The 18,599-nt window shown below is 43.2% G+C and overlaps 1 protein-coding gene across 1 annotated transcript in view; it reads right to left on the bottom strand.

The window, feature by feature from the left end:
• The window catches only part of RYR3 (ryanodine receptor 3), a 396,626-nt gene that overhangs the window by 226,765 nt on the left and 151,262 nt on the right, over positions 1 to 18,599 (bottom strand). Inside the window, 8 exon segments of the mRNA XM_033190880.1 lie at positions 3,077 to 3,251; positions 3,805 to 4,010; positions 4,896 to 5,043; positions 6,527 to 6,686; positions 8,961 to 9,044; positions 10,208 to 10,311; positions 11,690 to 11,794; positions 16,538 to 16,754. Coding sequence (XP_033046771.1) covers positions 3,077 to 3,251; positions 3,805 to 4,010; positions 4,896 to 5,043; positions 6,527 to 6,686; positions 8,961 to 9,044; positions 10,208 to 10,311; positions 11,690 to 11,794; positions 16,538 to 16,754 — 1,199 coding nt within the window.

Below are 18,599 nucleotides of genomic sequence, written 5' to 3' on the forward strand. Positions count from 1 at the left end.
TTCACAGCTCTCAGATACTTCTGGGTGACAACACTGAGAGCTGTGATGGTCCAGTCCAGGGACCAGGGGAGGGAACATTAATTAGAAAATTCTAATGAAGCAGATAAAGGCATATAATCTATGATGTATAAGAGGATGGAAATGACAACTTACAAGTAAGCCAGAGGTAAAAACAGCCATGAACTACCATATCTGCCCCCACTGCTTCCCCAAAAGGGCAAAAGGCTTCCTATGGCCCAGCTCCCACTGGGGTAATGGCTGAAATCAAAGCTGACATGCTGGCGACCAGAACAACACAAGCAAGCAGGGCATTTTGCTTTATGGGGTGGGGGGTGGTAGGCGCTACAATGCATAACATGTTTTATTTTCAACAGATGCTTTTCCTAACAACTCAAGGCAAGAATTGCCACCTCTTTCCACTTGACACAGAGAGAAGAGAGATGCTATGCAGTTATTCCAGGCCTTTGGGCTACTGTTATCAAAGAATGGCACGTCGACTTCCTTATAACTACCCTTCCACCAACTCACAAGCCACTGCAGAACTGAAAGAGCTTTCCAATTATCTTGTCTCTGTTATTAAAGTGCATTGTAATACGACAGTATGATGTGCTAACACATTACCGTACAATTCTATTATTAAACAGCATCCTAATAATACTTTGTTATTCTGAAGGTCAAATCACATCCCTGTACACAATAGGCCTATGGGACATTACTTTCATTACAATACAGATGCTCTCTAAAAGCAGGGATATGCTCAAATATCCCTCCCCTTTATAGTATTCCTCTGCTCAAACCCCATAACGGCTCCTCATTTCCTAAAGGGTGAAGTCCAAGGATGCTTGGCTCAAAGACAATAGCTTCTTGAACGAAAAGGCTGAGTCTCAGTATTTGAGCCTATAATCTGCACCTTATCTACCTTTCCAGCGTCATCATCCATATATTCCAAACACAAATCTTCTACCCTTTCCTGTAGCTTCCTGGAGCCACAGAACTACTCGTTACATCCCCTGATAGGACTAGCCTTCTCCTTACACAGAGACATCTCGTATTCTTTATTTAACATGAAATTCAAATCCCATTCATACACAGTTTTCATTCTGTATTAGTCACTCGCCATTGATAACTTACTGTTCTGCATTATCATCTTTTTTTACAACAAACGAGCTCCTGAATACTGCTGCTACCCACATTTGCATATGCTTTAGACCACTCTGACACTTCAGCGTACATGCAAATCACCAGAGTGTCATGTCAGAATGCAGATTCTGATTCTGGTCTGGGGTTGGGCTAAGATTCCTCATTGCTAACAAGCAGACCATACCTTGACTATCAAGGCCTTGGGCTTTACAAAGTTCTTATAACTCTACACAACATACGAGACTCTTATCTCCTCCTCAGATTTCAACAGACAAGTACCCTCTTCCAGTTCACACAATAGTAGAGCCTGGAAAAGGCCCTGATGTTTGGACTCTGTCTATCCCAAAGAATGACTTTCCTTGGAGATGTGCCTGAATCTCCAAGGCTGTTTTCCTCCTGGCCTCGGAAGGAGGGCACTGCGTGACGGGGGTGCTTGGGAAGCACCTGGTGGTCTTTGTACACTGCCCTGATGTCCACCCACAGAAACCCTCTCCTTTGCCTCTGAACCAGCACACAGGCCATTCCTTCCTCTGGCAACATCATTCTCACCTGTCTCCAAAAACAGAGTTATTTCTTTAAAACTTTGATTTTAAACTTCTTCGGAAGGCATTAAAATGACCCCATTTGACTTTCGTCATTTATCTTTTTAGGAAAATATGACTTGTGTTTTATTTCTCCAAATATTTGGCTCTTAGAAAAACCTTGAAAGGTACAGTTGGATATGCATATTTTAGACAACAGGTATCGGAAAAAAAGTGCGAAAGTCATTTATAAAGCTAAAAACGCTCTAGAAAGAGCATGTATATTACACACACACACTTTCATGTATTTGTGCTCTCTTCCTATGCAGTTATACCGTTTTAGCTTTCTAGGTAGGAAATGTTTCTTTCTGTATAGTCTCAGAAATTTAGGGCTACAAAGAGCCTTCATCATTTACAGAGAGAAAATGAGTTCCCAAATGGATAAATAAAGTCAACTAAGATGTCCCGGGTAGGCAGGAGCAGAGGCAGGGTGAGAGTCCATGTCTCCTGACCCAGAACAGCCCCCTTCTCGTCCGTGAGGAGGAAACAGTGTGGCAAAGCACCAGGCACAAGGGCATCCACACAGCAGCTGTTAAGTCACTGCCGTTGAATTTTATATCTGTGAAGAGCATTAGATTTTGTTTCATCAATCCTTATATTCTCCGATATAGATGAAGAAAGTAAAGCTAAGAGAGGTCAGACAAATACGCTTTGGGAGCCAATGAGCTTGTTAGGAGCAAGTCTACTGACTTGCATTACACTGTTTCCCCTATATACTAAGAGTCCTGTGTACATAATGTAGTTATATAGACAAGAAATAATAAGTTCCAATTCCTCCTTTGTGTAGCTGGAAGCATGCCCCTGACTGTGGTCTATTCATGGACATTAAAAAATGCAACTCCGGTTGGGTTTCACAGTGTGTCTGAATTTCAAAATAAATTCTATTTCATTCAAGGAAATAGCTAAGTCTAACTTTCGTGTTCTCTTCAAAGCATCAAGTTCAATTAAACAAACATGCAGACTGACAATTCAAATCAGAATAAAAGGATAATTCTTTAATTCAGTGATTTTTCTCTCCTGTCAAGGACATTAGTCATATACAATAAGCATTTTCTTTGTAGTACTGGGAAACCTGGAGAATCTTAAAATGCCAAGACACAGGGCAAGGAATTAGCTTCTTGGTTAACGCATCTGAGAGTTCAGAATTTATATGTATGCTGCACACACCAACTATCACTATTATCTCCCCTAATTCTTTGAAATTGCTAGTCTAAGGGATCGTCTTCACCATTAGGGTTTTCAAATGGGCAAAGGATAGTGTAGGCCAAATAAGGAAGTAGAAGAGTTCGCTCAGCTTTCCCTGTATTTTCCTCCAGCCTCACGGAGCTGGGGTTGGCAAAGGGTGTTAGATTTACCATTCTCAATCTCGTAGTCAGCGAAGGCAAGTTCAGAGCCTTTGTTGGTGATCAGCAGCTCCCCATTCAGTGTGAAGATCATTGAAGCATCATCCAGGTTAATCATACATCCGACCACATCTCCTGGCTGCCAGGTACGCCCAAAATACCCACTTCCTTGATGCCAACGCTGGCCCTAGAAAACAAGACTCTAGGGCTTAGAGAAATGGAGTTTCTAGAGGCCCCTGCAGCTGGATAAATGACCGTATCTGCATTATCTCCTAACTAGTAGTGGTACATGATTTCTAGGGGGCACTCAAGGATAACCAACAAGGAGGAGTGGTCTATGTTATAAATGAAACCAAGACACACAAGGTAGCCTAAGTCTCTTGTTCTAGTCACAGCCATGGCAATAATCAGGATTCTCTCTAGGGAAAACTGGTAAGATTTCCTGACATACTGGCTTCATAGTGATCTCTGTGTCACCCCTGGAGTGGAGTCAATGGGCTTGGGTACAAAACCAGATATGGAGGTGATTGTAGAAAGGATTTGGGGTACAGTGCTCCCCTTCAACAGAGTGAAGAGCAAAGAAACAGTCACCAGGCGATGCTCATTCTATGTTTACATTAGCCAGTGGTGGTGGCCACTCACTTTGAAGTCAGAGATCCAGTAATGTGAGCTTCCATAAAAATGTTTGGAGAAGGAAAACTTGGTCTGAGGATGTGTGTTTGTTAGATATACGGACTCACCCTGCTGCCTTCAAACACAAAGGCTTGGTCATCGGCCCCCAGCTCAACATCAGGCCGACAGCCTGGCCTGGCCCAGCCAACTCGCATGTCTCCTCCAGTCACCACCTCAAACTCAAAATACCACTTTCCAGATCTCACGGCATAAGATCGCTCCACCCGGAAAAATCGGATCTTGTCTATGCTGACTTTCTCCACAGCCGAGTCAGCTATTGTGAGAAGGAAGGCAAACAGAGGGTGTAGAACGGAAAGAGAAAACACAGGCCTTTAATAATTCAGTAGCACTACTCAAAAGAATTTGATGAGAACATCCGAGACTGACCATAGGTCGACTACTATCCAATATGGCGTTCTGTTCATAATAGATCATCATTATCATCACCATATGAGCTACCATTGACTGAGGGTTGCTTCATAGTAGATCTTTTAGAGACCATTTCTCAGTTTTACCTCACAATAAACCTATGAGGTAGCTAATATTGTCTTCATTTTACTGATGAAGAAATTCAGGCTCAAAGAGGTAAAATCATTTATTCAGTGTCACAGAGCCAATGAACAGAGGAGCAAAGGTATAAACCCAGATTGGACTTCAAAACCATCCCCTTAACGACTTACAATTCTGCCCATGTGGCCTACAATACCTCCTGGGGCATGGGACGACGATAACATGCTCATCAATTTTAAGCTGTTGTTCAGATTTTAATCTGAACAAGCTTTTAATGTGGAGATGTGATTACCTGATCTAAAAGTAAGCTGATATTCAGACATTTGGAAAATAAGAGCAAAAAACAGTGACTTGGTTTTTGATCAGTTATTCTGAAAAGCTCAGCTACCCTAGAAGATAACCTATTCCTTGTGGGAATAAGTCATAGAAGTGCTCATCGCAGAAAATCTGTCAACGGGATGATGGTTTACATCAAACATGGTCTCCCAAATAATAATAATAATAATAAAATCACACCATTTAGTCTAGTGCTCTTCAGCCCCAATACTATTTCCAATAGTACAAGTTAGACCTACTGGAAGTTGGGACACCCCAAGAGGAGGACCTGTTTAGTAAACTGGGGCCAGAATAAACACTCTCAACTCATTACCTAGTTCTTGGTCTGATGGCTCAATGTTATATCCGTAACCAACAAAAGTGCGCACAGCTTCCCGCAGGCTGTCCCTGTTTGACTTCTTGGTACGCTCGTCCAGTAACGCATATGGCACCAGACGGGGATTTCTTTTGTTCTTCAAATCCTATGTGAAGTCAGAGAAAAAAGGATGCCAAGAAAACATTTCACCTTCACCACAGCTCGCCCTGTTCACATATTCCCAGCAACAGTCCTGGCTTTCTGGCTGCTCTAGGTCTATGAGCGCTTCCCTCAGTGCCTTCACATTTACTAATGTACATACTTGCCACTTCTTCTCCAGATTAAATGGCTATAAATGAAAACATTTTACTAATGCTCAAAGCTAGCATTAAAAAACACTTTTGGCCGGGTGTGGTGACTCATGCCTGTAATCCCAGCACTTTGGGAGGCCGAGGTGGGCAGATCCCATGAGGTCAGGAGTTCGAGACCAGTCTGGCCAACACGGTAAAACCCCATCTCTACAAACAATACAAAAATTAGCCGGGTGTGGTGGTGAGTGCCTGTAATCCCAGCTACCTGGGAGGCTGAGGCAGGAGAATCACTCGAACCCAGGAGATGAAGGTTGCAGTGAGCTGAGGTCACGCCACTGCACTCCAGCCTGGGTCTCATTAAACAAAACAAAACAAAACAAAACAAAAACACTTTTAATAATACCAGCCTGTGAATAAAATGAAGCGACACAGAATTGGTTAGAAACCTCCACTCCCAAGGCAAAGCAGATGGAGATTTGTATAATGATTTCCCTATGAAAGATCATATCATGATTTAGGTTGCTATAGCCTTCTCATGACAGCTTAACAAGCCTTCATGGAGAAACATCGGAAACGGTGGCAGAGCCACAGGGTGTTCATTTCATGGCAAAGGACACACATTTGTAGTAATGTTCCTCTTAGTGCCTTAGGAGGGACTAAGAAGACAATAGGGACAATTGTAGAGATAAGTCACCCACACTCATAAGTATAACAAGCTGTTTTGAACCTCTTCACTTGGCTGCTCCTCCTCCCCCCCATAGTTTCCATAGTTGTATTCTTCCTGGCTTCCAGATGTGTGCAGGTTTGGAGGCTCCAGTATGAATTCACTAATGTGCACACAGCCACTCCTGAACTTCCCTGATACTAACCCCACCACTGGTGATTACTAAGATGAGAGAAACCATCTCAAGGAAAGAGGTGTGCCAGGTGGTTTGGGACTAAACTCTATCTAATTTCTTGCTGTGCTCTGGCTTTCAAGCTGCCTCCTGCTCAGGCCAAGACTTCTGCCCAGAAATCGTTGGCCCAGTGGACTAAAGTAAGGAGGCAAAACCTTTTGGGCAGCTGGTTTGCTGCTCTGCTGGGCTAGCTTCCCCTCCATTTCATCCTCACCAGCAGATACGTGGGACCATCCCAGACATACTGCTGAGCTATGATGTGACCATGACAAATTCTGTCCAGCCCCGTGATTCCATAAATAATGAACACACTGAGGTGTGAGGGACAGAGTGCAAAGGCAACCTCTTCCTTCTGATGTAACACACACCAACCCAAAATGGCATGTGGATGGATGATCCTATCTTCTAACTTTGCCAGCATGCCTGACCCAGCATTTCTTACCTGTTGGATGCCATAGGTCCATCCTTGTTTTATTCTGTCTTTTGCCCAAACATTGTGCGCATTTTCTGCAAGCTTATCCACTAAAATTTCTTGAGGAGGTAACAGCTTCACATCAGACAAATCCAAAGGGGCTGGCTTATAGCCATTGGACATCATATAGCTACAAGTAAATGTAAAAGTGCACTGTTTTAACAGATCTCCATGAGGTTCTCATTCCAGATTTTAGACCAAGAGCACATGGTAACAATGCTATGCAAATAAGGCTACGGTCACAGGTCTCACTCTTTGGCTGAACGAATAGCTCAGCTCTGTTTCAAGTCTATAGATGAAGCTCCCAATCTACCATCCTCCTTCCCAACATATATAACATATTTCAAAGAAGACTTGAAAAAAGCAGATGGTCAGTACAAACCATCTTTATTTCTAAGAAAACTACCTCTGTTCTCTACAAATAATGGGCACATTAAGTATGCTGCAACATTACCAGAAGCCCGTCAGCCCACAACAAAAACACGAGAAGTCAAAACCAAGGTCTTGTTGCCAAATGTCTTCTTATAAATCAGCACAGAATAATCACTCAGTCGAAATGTAAAGGCTAAACTTTTACTTTCGGAATTAAAAAAGGGCCCGGTGCCGTGGCTCACGCCTGTAATCCCAGCACTTTGGGAGGCCAAGGTGGGCGGATCACGAGGTCAGGAGATCGAGACCATCCTGGCTAACACGGTGAAACCCCGTCTCTATTACAAATACAAAAAGTTAGCCGGGCAGGCTGGCGGGAGCCTGTAGTCCCAGCTACTCAGCAGACTGAGGCAGGAGAATGGCGTGAACCTGGGAGGCGGCGGAGCTTACAGTGAGCCGAGATCACATCACTGCACTCCAGCCTGGGTGACAGAGCAAGACCCTGTCTCAAAAAAAAAAAAAAAAAAAAAAGAATGATGTCAGAGAATTTTTGAACTTAAAGTGATCTTAGCAGTTAGCTGTCCAGTCCAAGAGTCACAGCCTCAAATGTCTGTAAATTGACTGACAACGGGAAGAAGTGGAAGAGCTCTAGGTAGACACATCATGTAAATGGAGAAGTCTGGGGTATACTGTGGAGTGAAACTCAGGAAAGCAGATTGTCACAGCTATGGGGGAATATGAGTTTAAATGTATCTATGGCATCCGGGTACGGTGGCTCATACTGTAATCCCAGCACTTTGGGAGGCCGAGGCAGGCGGATCACGAGGTCAGGAGATTGAGACCATACTGGTTAACATGGTGAAATCCTGTCTCTACTAAAAATACAAAAAATTAGCCAGGCATGGTGGTGGGTGCCTGTAGTCCCAGCTACTCAGGAGGCTGAGGCAGAATGTTGTGAACCGGGGAGGCGGAGGTTGCAGTGAGCCAAGATCGCGCCACTGCACTCCAGTCTGGGCGACAGAGCAAGACTCTGTCTCAAAAAAAAAAAAAAAGAGGGAAAAAGAAAAAGGTATCTGTGGTCCTAGGGCCACTGACTGCCTGGGCCAAAGCCAGACTCCAACAGTGATGAACCATAGACTAGGGCTCAATCCATCCAGGACCTCTGAGCAGCATGAGATGCAGGGTCTATTGTAGATAGGTAGGTACGTAGAAGATAATGTTCTGCATCCACCTTTTCAGGACGCTGCTCTTGGGCAGAGGCAGGATGCACCGACTGTTGCATCCTGACCTCAGCAGCTTTGGCCAGCAGCCTGTCCCCCCACTGCAGCCTGTCAGATGTGCTTTTCTTGGTACCAGGAGTTGCGTGTGTGAGAGTGGATCTTGGAAGGTTAAGAAGAAAGAAGGGGGAAGATAAATGTTTGATTAAAGCTGGCACTGCTTGGCTCCTAAGTGATGATGACACCTGTGTGTGAACCCATCTGCACATCTGCTGGCATGCATGAGAGCAAGCAAACAAGGGAGCCAGTGGATGTGCCACTGAGCAGGCATTTGAATGTGCAAGGAAAAGAAATGTGCACCTCTGTCTGTAGCGGGAGAGAGAGTAGGACACAGGCAGACGTAGGGGGTCAAATGAACGGTGGCAGAGATACCCCTTCCACAAAGGACTTATAAAGCGGGTCCAGTGGCAGAGGAGTGACTCTCTGTCGTGACTGTGAACCATTTTTAAGCTTTTGTGCTGAATGCTATTCTTACAGACCAAAGACAGAGCATCCATCTGACGTCTCCACACCTCCTGGCTCAAAACTAACAATATTAGTGCGAGGTCCAGGTAGAGGGGCAAAAAGAGGGAAAACCCTGAAATACTTCTTCACCAGGCTTCTATCTGAGGGCTTCAGTGCCATCTAGGAAACAGGGGAGCCCTTCTGAGCTGGTGCTAGCAAGTACGTGGGCTGCTGTCTGTCTTGGTACCACCCTCCTGGATTAAAAATCCAGGCTGAAGCGTTAAAACTCTTGAACCATTAAAAAAATCACTTACTTTTTGGGCAGTTTGACCTTCTTGAGATCGTCCTCAGCAGCTGGGTTAACATGGGCAATGTGGCACCCCAGGGCCAGGAGGGTTCTGTAACACAACAGAAGAAGACCAAGGTCAACTGCAGTGTTAGGAACAGAAGGAACCCTAACTCACATCTGAGTTGAAAACAGACAAGAGCCATTCATTTAGACCAGGGGTCAGTAGACTTTTTCTGTAAGGAGCCAGAGAGTAAATGCCTTAGGCTTTGTGAGCCATACGTCTCTGTCACAGCTATAACTCTGTGATTACAGAGCAAAGCCAGCCATAGGCAATATGCAAACCAATGAGTCTGACTCTGTTACAAAAACAATCTATTTACAAAAATAGGTAGCTGGTCTGATTGTCCCATGCGCCATAATTTGCCAACTCCCAATTTAGATGATAGCAAGCATAAGATTACAAAAGAGAAATTTGTTAATTGCCTCTCTTGGAGACATTTTTCTATTTTATAAATTCGCATTAGAATTATACGCTGCTTCTAATTCCATGGAACAGATAGAATGCTAATACCCAGCCCCAGGTAGCAAATATTTACTGCATGATGCCTGTAAGTGCATAAGCTGTGCTTAACACCATGAAGTACAAAGCTGTACCTTCAAGAAGCACCAATGTAATTGAAGGTATCCCATGTGAGCCTGTGGGACAAGGGACCTTACCCAAGCATCGTTATGCCAACAAAACCACAAAGTTAAAATGTTCTGCAGTGACAACTAGAGAACAGGGAAATGCAAAGACAAGAGAACAGGTAGCAAGTCCCCAAAGAATTCAAAATGGGAGATACCAATTTGGGCTACAAAAGTTAACGTCTAAATTAGGCCCATGGGTAGCAACATAGAAGCAAACGTTATTTTAAAATTGAATTTTAGTGAATCAAATCAGGTTTCCCAATGGGTTTTAGAAATGCTTTATCTTTTTTCCTTTATTTAATGTGAACTGCAGGAGGTACTTGGTCTTTTGATTCTAAGTTTCTTTTCTGCATCTTACCTTTTCCCTGTCCCTAGCAAATAGCAAATGGTTTCTTAAGAAATATAGTCAATAATAATGGTGGATGGTTATGCTAAATCCTCTTGTGACATGATTCATCATCATCTCCTCTAATTTATTAGAATGTGCCATGTTTTCAGGCAAGAGATATATCTTTGCAGTTTAGTTATAATGCATTAAATCATCTACTCATTGTTTGTACAACTTCAGCTCAATTAAACACTCACTTCAAGGTTTCAGTCGACATTTGCAGGTTATAATTCTTCTCAGTTTCGGGGAGCTTTGAAAACTCCACAAGGCAAGGGTGTTGTCTTTTATTGTCATCTCGTATCTAGGTGGTGACATAAGAAAGAATGTGATTTAAGTTTTGACAGCTGGCACTGCACGGGAAAACAGAACAGAACATACTTGGAAACACGGCCCAGGCAATCTGTATCAGGCAAGACAAAGACAGCAACTTGCTGATAGGCAAACAGATGATCTCTCTAGTAAACGAGACACACAGTCTCCAAGTTGCCAGTGGTTTGTGCTCTGTGGATTTATTTCTAGACAAGCATCTGCATTTTGAACATACTTTCCCAGAGAAGCAGTGTTACATGTGGTGGCCATGCTCTTGCTCCTCCAAAATTCACGTAAACATAATGTTACTGAAGAGGAACATTCTTCAGTGTAGGACAGGCTACAGAATCTGGACCAGTGTTGTGCAGTAGAACCAAAAGTCAGCCACAAAAGTGGAGCATATTTGTAATTTCGAATTTTCTAGTAGCCATATTAGAAAATCAAAAAGAAAAGTTGAAATTAATCGTGTTTTATTTAACCTAATAAATGCAAAATAATCACTTTAACAAGTAATCAATAGAAGAAATTGTTTATGAGATATTTTACTTTTTCCCCCACACTAATCTTCAAAATCTGGTGACTATTTTACACTTTTAGTACATGTCAATCCAAACTAGTCACACTTCCAAATACTCGGCAGCCACATGTAACTCACGGCTTTTGTATTAGACAGTACATTTCTAGACATTAAGTAATTCATTCATTCAACAAACATTCGTTGAATGCCTGTACTACATGACAGACTCTGAGCTAGATATTAGGAGTTCAATAGTGAAGCCATCCTCATGTGGTGAGAATATCTTATGGTAGCTATATAAATACATAAGTGTGGGAGTGCAGAGCCTTTGTCAGTAATGAAACTAGAATGTGTGTCATCTGAGAGTGTCAGGGTAATAGGAAGCTTCAGAACTCACCTGTCCTTCTGCCTTCAGACATGACCTTACACAAATCATGGAACACAGTCAATTTACATTCTCTCTGAAAAACGATTTCCAGTGAAAGATTCCCTACCCTCCTCTGAGTGTCCATTAATCTTAGTGATACATCTGAAAACCATATTAAACATGTTCTGATGCAAAACAATGAATCAGCCACTTTTCACTATCCACACAGAGATGACAACTTTTTTTCTGAAGGAGAGATGTAAGTATTCTGAAGCAGGTGCTGAGAAACAACGATATATCCCAAATAAAATAAACCAGTATTTGGGAATAAGGGGGATAGACTTCTGGTTCTGTCTATGAAAATCTGGTCTCCTCAGTGTTCCAGACTAGTGAATGCAATGAAAACTAGGCATGCAGCAGGAAGAACGGTTCCAGGTAACAAGGCAATCCCATCCTCCACCCCAGCCTGGCCACTGAGATACACACCTTGCCGAAAGTCCAGCCAAGCTCTATTTTATTCATTCCCCAAAGCTCGTGGATGTTTTCAGCTAGTCTGTCTCGGATCTTTTCGAGGTGAGGTGGCAAAACAACCTAAAAGAAAAGGAGCAAGTGAAAAGCCAGAACTATAAGAATCAATTATATTGAAACCTATCATACAATCTATAGCAGTCAGGCACCCCACTTGAACTGGCACATCACCGAGGAGGAGCTGCAGTATCTGACCTCACTCTGCTTGACCCACATGCTCCCAGCTCTCCTCCCTCTTCCTTTCTTGGCTTCCTCTCTGCTCCTTGCTGCCTCTCTGACCATTGTCTTTTCTGTAGGTATATATGTTGCATGTTCTTCACATGTGAATGCTTGCCTCACCTTATTTTCTCTCTCCATGCTCTCTCACCCAGTAGATGATCACTCCCAAGTCAGGCCATTTCTAACCATGGTCTCAAGTTTAGACTCATGGTTCCAGCTGCCTACAGGATTCTTCTATTAAAGTGAGCTCAATATATTACTCAAAGCTGAATTTGATATTTTTCCTTCCAAATCTTTTTTCTCCTCCTGTTTTTATTTTCTCTTTTTGTTGCATGGCCCCACTACCTCTTTAAGCCTGGAAGTGATCCCATTATCTTTCCCTTAGCACTACTCCCCCCATCTAATCAGTCATGAAACCTACCATGTTCATTTCCTAAGTGTCCTTCTGAGGAACCCCCTTCTCTCCATTACTCAACCTCATTATTTTCTCTGTAGACCATTCCAAGAGCCTTATAATTGGCCTCCCCCGCTCCCCACTGATCTATCCTCTACATTGCAGCCAGTGGGACAAGTTTACAACAAAAAATCATGTCAAAACACTCTCTAGTGTCACCCAAGTGTTCCTTGACACTAAGACTAGATGTATTAACCACACACACAGTGCTGTTCTTCAGTTCTCATCATAGTCTCTACAAACACATCCTTTTCAAACTTCTTGAAATTCTTCTAAAAGACCACACTGTTTCACAGTTCTGTGTCCTTGCATATGCAACCTTAACCTTTATTAATACTCCCCACTGTACACATCACACACACATAACCCCCACACACCCTTCCTTAGCACCTGGCAAATACATTCAATGTTTATCCTCTCGTATTTAGTTCAAATGTTGCCACCTTTGAGAAGTTTCCCCTGATTACCTAAAGGGAGAGTTCCTCTGTATTTTCCTGATGTTTTACTCCTATCTCTCCACAGAGGTCATAAACTGGGAGCCTAAGTTTTTTTTCCTCTCAGATTCAATCCCTAGGAAATGGGAGATTTCATATAAAATTCCAGATTTCTAGTTTCTTCTGGCAACTTAGAAGATGACTAGCACTGGACCCATACTTTTGCCTGGCATCTGTCAGCTAGAGCTGACATTTCAGGAGGACCTGCATGCTTGAGTGTCTGTGGCTTTTCCAGGTGCACGTGCAAGCTGTTGGTGGATCTATTATTCTAGAATCTGAAGGATAGTGGCCCTCTTCTTGCAGCTCCACTAGGCAGTGTCCCAGTGGGGACTCTGTGTGGGGGCTCCAACCCCACATTTCCTTTCCACACCATCCTAGTAGAACTTCTCCATGAGGACCCCACCCCTGCAGCAAACTTCTGCTTGGACATCCAGGTGTTTCCACACATCCTCTGAAATCTAGGCAGAGGTTCCCAAACCTCAATTCTTGACTTCTGTGCACTCACAGGCTCAACACCACGTGGAAGCTACCAAGGCCTGGGGTTTGCACCAGCTGAAGCCATGGCCTGAGCTGTACCTTGGCCCCTTTTAGCCATAGCTGGAGTGAAGTGGCTGGGTCACAGAGCACCAAATTCCTGGGCTGCACAAAGCAAGGGGGCCCTAGGCCTGGCCCAGAAAATCATTTTTTCCTTCTAGGCCTGAGGGAGGGGCTACTGCAAAGGTCAATGACATGCCCTGGAGACATTTTCTCTATTGTCTTGGTGATTAACATTCGGCTCCTTGTTATATATGCAAATTTCTGCAGTGGGCTTGAATTTCTCCCCCAGAAAATGATTTTTTTTTTTTTTTTTTTGAGACAGAGTTTCACTCTTGTTGCCCAGGCTGGAGTGCAGTGCAATGGCACGATCTCGGCTCACCGCAACCTCTGTCTCCCAGGTTCAAGCAATTCTCCTGCCTCAGCCTCCGTAGTAGCTGGGATTATAGGCATGTGCCACCACACCTGGCTAATTTTGTATTTTTAGTAGAGACAGGGTTTCTCCATGTTGGTCAGGCTGGTCTCGAACTCCCGACCTCAGGTGATTCACCCGCCTCGGCCTCCCAAAGTGCTGGGATTACAGGCGTGAGCCACTCCGCCCAGCCTAGGTTTTTCTTTTCTATTGCATCATTAGCCTGCAAATTTTTCAAACTTTTATGCTCTGCTTCCTCTTGAATACTTCGCTGCTTAGAAATTTCTTCCCCCAGATACCCTAAATCATCTCTCTCAAATTCAAAGTTCCACAGACCTCTAGGGCTGGGGCAAAATGCCGCCAGTCTCTTTGCATAGCAGGAGCGACCTTTACTGCAGTTCTCAACAAGCTCCTCTATCTCCATCTGAGGCCCCCTTAACCTGGACCTTATTGTCTATATCACTATCAGCATTTTGGTCAAGTCTATATCACTATCAGCATTTTGGTCAAAGTCATTCAACAAGTCTCCCCGATCAAAACTTTACCTCATTCTTTTGAACTCTTGTTGAGGCCAGCATCTTCTAGAAAGCCTTGTCTGAGTAACATACATGTTTCTGATTACTTAAGTCAGGAGAGGCAGCCCAGACAGGAGTCACACTCATGCTTCTACTCTCTGTCTGCTTGGGCAACAGCAGCCCTGTATCCATGGAGAAGCTCCTTCAGGCCTTGGCCTTCAAGCTTCTTGTCTATGAAGGAGTCCAGAAATGCCACAGTGGTATAAGGATTATTTTGAGCTGAAGACTTTGAAAAACAAATGACACAGGATGGGGCTTTTTCTGGACTCCTCTTATCTGCCTAAAAAAAGAACTCCCCCAAAGAATTCAACAATTTTTTTCCCACGGGAAATTGTCACGTACCACCAAAGAAAGGTCATCATCACACCTAAACACACTCTGTTACAGAACTATCGTATCTCCTATCCGTTCTCCTTAGGAATCATTTATCTTTCCCCAAAGACATTTATTTTCCCAGAAGTGCCCTTCTCCTTTCCCTATTAAGATGGTATATAAGCTCCAAATTCTGACTTCCTCCCTGAGCCACATTTCTTCGTGAACTCCATACCAGGTGATTAAAATTTTTTTTTCTCTCTAATCTGTCCATATCAGTTTAATTCACAGGACCCCAAAAACAGAACCTAGGAGGGTAGAAGAAAAATTTTTCCTCCCTGACATCTAGAATACACAGGACCCAGATGATCTAATTCTTAGAATCACCTCTAGCTCACAACCCCCTCTCAATTTCCTATCAACATTCTCATTCCCCATCAAGGTACTCTGTGAAGCAGGCAGAGAAATACTGAAATGCTATCGAAAGTGATACAGCTTGGCTCTGTGACCCCATCCAAATCTCATCTTGAATTGTAATTCCCACGTGTCAGAGGAAGGGCCTGGTGGGAAGTGATCTGATCATAGGGGCAGCCTTCCCCCTTGCTGTCCTCGTAATAGAGTTCTCATAAGATCTGATGGCTTAAAAGTGTGGCACTTCCCCCTTTGCTCTCTCTCTCCTGCTGCCTTGTGAAGAGGTGCTTGCTTCTCCTTCACCTTCTGCCATGATTGTAAGTTTCCTGAGGCCTCCTCAGCCATGCAGAACTGTGAGTCAACTAAACCTCTTTCTTTATAAATTACCCAGTCTCAGGTAGTTCTTTACAGCAGTATGAAAATAGACTAATACATAGTCATTAGCCACAGGAGGTAAGAAGCAAACTCATGAACACATACACATAGATGAATATAATAGGGTCATATGATTATTATGGGGGAAATGCATGCTAGAGAAAGCCTGTAGGCTAAAAGAGCTACATTGTGCAAATTATTAACCCCAAGTGCCTTAGAGGCATGGTCTCTTTTCATTTATTTTCTATAACATCTAGAATAGTGATTCAAACAGCCCTGCTGTATATAAAATGCTGAAAGCTCTCGCATGCCCCTTGTAACACCATGTGATGTGTCTCTCTCAAAACACAGACCCTGGAGAGGAAAGAAAATATCCATTTATCAGCACTTTCAAAGCCCTCCATGCCATTCCCTGTTTCTCTCCCTTTTATTTTTCCAACTCTTCTCCTACATGCTCCTCCCTCTTCCAAGAGCTCAGCCATATGAGAACATGCATTGCCACCTGTCTATACTTCTACTTTGTGTTTTTACTTCTAGGCCCTTATTTATCCCATTTCTTTTATATCACCCCTGGAGACCCTCCCCCATTAAAGCTTATTAAAGGCTCTAACTGAATTCCACCCTTACCACACAGACTTCTAGAAACATTCTAGCCTAAAGGATTTCTCTAGCATTTACTGGTGCATACTGTTCATTTTGCATTTATTACATGTGGCCTTTTAAAAAAATCATACATTTGCTTCTTACATCTTTAACTTGGTTGAGAATTCCCAGAGAATACATCAATATTTCTGTCTATCCTTCACAGAATATAACACACATAGCAGGTGTTCACCATGTTCACTGACTGAGAAATCCTTAAAGACCCAATCGACGCACATGGTGAAAATGTGGAGAGTAATAGTTGTTCACATTACAAACAATTATGGAACATGTATATTAAGAAAGGTTCAAAGACAAGAAAGAATTAACTCTATGGCTTCATCTGTATCTACTGTCTTGCTGGCAATTTGAACCTACCTGACTGGTGTCTATGGGGCATGGGATGAAAGAGGCTTGGGAGAGGAACTGGGTGGTACCCAAGAGATCTCTAACGCCATCAGCGTCACGTTTATATTCTTTGACAGGTTCCAATCTCATCTTCTCTTTTGGAAGTAAGGCTTCATAGCAAGGGGCATAGCCAGAGGGAGGCAGGAACTTAAACTCTCCATGACGTCCACCCATCAGGAAACGTACTCTGTCATTTGAAGACAGCAGAAATACAGAGGTTAAAAAAAAATGCAGCCCAAATAAGTGAAAATTAAAGATCAATCCCTGCCTCCCACCCTCAACATAATTTTGTTGAGAAGTGAATGACTTCAGATTAACCACGGCAAACATCCTCCAGTAGGTACCAAAACAGCAGAGGGGTAAGTGAGCATCAAGGCATGACCCTCAGCTGATCTATCATGGCTAAGTCCCTAAACATTTATATACATAAACCATTAGGTTTTTAGAACCAAGTTTATCTGTACTCTAATAGGTAAATAATTACTATAGATATTACTGCAGTATTGAAAAGCCTAAGTGATAATGATGAGATTATTCTCTGTAAAGATCATATCGAAATTACAGTATGATAACTTCAACTCTTCTTGAGGGAAATTATCCACACATCGGTTAAAGAAAGCATGATGTAACTATATGGAGAAAGTAGTAAAATCTTAATTTAATATTCAAGGGAAAGACTAAGTGACATCAGAGTATTAATCACAAATGGTTCATGGCCAGCAAGGTTACTTAAAAATGTTACACTGTGGAGGCCACATTTCTCTGAAGCAGCCATATCGGGGTGGCTGTGAGGAGGCAGCCATGGCTGCGTGGGGACAGATGGGCATCAAGCATTTGCTCACTGGGATGCCAGTGTCTTTCTTAGTATCATCCCCCTGATAGTACCCAATCCTGACACCCTGGCCCACCTCCTGCAGTGCTCACTGGCACTTCCCAACAAAGTGAGGAAGGACACTAAAGGTCTGACAGTAACAGCAGGCAGGCTCTGATTACCACCACGCAGAAGTCTTTCAATATCGTAATTCAGCATTCTGGCTGAAAGTCAGCCTCATATATACGGGTTAGGTTAGGGTTAGACTGGACCCTAAAGTTCCCCACGCAAAAAGAAAAAGGTCAAAGTAATCCCAGGTTTATAATCAGAAATGGAGCTTTCACAAGTCAACTGCAACCACATTAAATTGATGAGGAAATACAACCAGTTTTCTATAATTAAAACATGGCAAGACATGGCACTCTGGAGGTTCAACAGTAATTGAACACTGGAAAAAAGTCAATATATATGCAGTGTTTACGTACAACATTCATTCCCTTCCCCTTCTCCATTTAACATATCTTTACTGAGCCCATACAATTAGCACTTGCTTTTGTACTGGGATTCAGCAATGAACAAGGTATACAGCATCCCTGGTGTCACAAAGCAGGTATTCTAGCAGACAAAAAGGTGTAATTACTGATCGGGAGACATCTGATGGGGTTTTAAAAAGGGAGATGTGAATTCACTCAGGTAAGGGGTTGGCTGTTGGCATCAAGGAAGGCCTCTCTGACATGTGAGCTAACTCTGAGGGGTAAGGAAAAACCAGTGGGCTCAAGATATGGAGGAGAAGCATTTCAGGCAGAGGAACAAGTGCAAAGGCTCTGAGGTGCAGAAGACCTTGGGTGGATCAGATAACAGGAAGGAAGGTGGTGTGGGTGAGAATACCATGAGCCTGAGTGGTAGGGCTGTATCAGGCAGGGTCTGTGAGCCCTGGCAAGGAGGTAGGATTTTATTCCAAGTGGAAAGCTGCTGATGGGTTTTAATGTAAGGAAATGTAAGATTCTCCTAGTTGCCCTATGCAGATAGATCTGGGGACCAATGGGGAGGCTCCTGAAATAGTCACAGGGAGATAATGGTGGGTTGGCCCGAGGTGATCCAAGCAGCCATACCCAGTTTTGTTTTGGAATGAGGCTTGTTCGGAATTGCTCATGGACTGAGTGTATCAGTGGAGGGGGATGAGGTATATGGAGAAAAGTTATGATTTGGCAAAACTTTCAC

Source organism: Trachypithecus francoisi, unplaced genomic scaffold, assembly GCF_009764315.1.
Source record: "Trachypithecus francoisi isolate TF-2019V2 unplaced genomic scaffold, Tfra_2.0 Lachesis_group3, whole genome shotgun sequence".
NCBI classification, from domain to species: Eukaryota; Metazoa; Chordata; class Mammalia; order Primates; family Cercopithecidae; genus Trachypithecus; species Trachypithecus francoisi.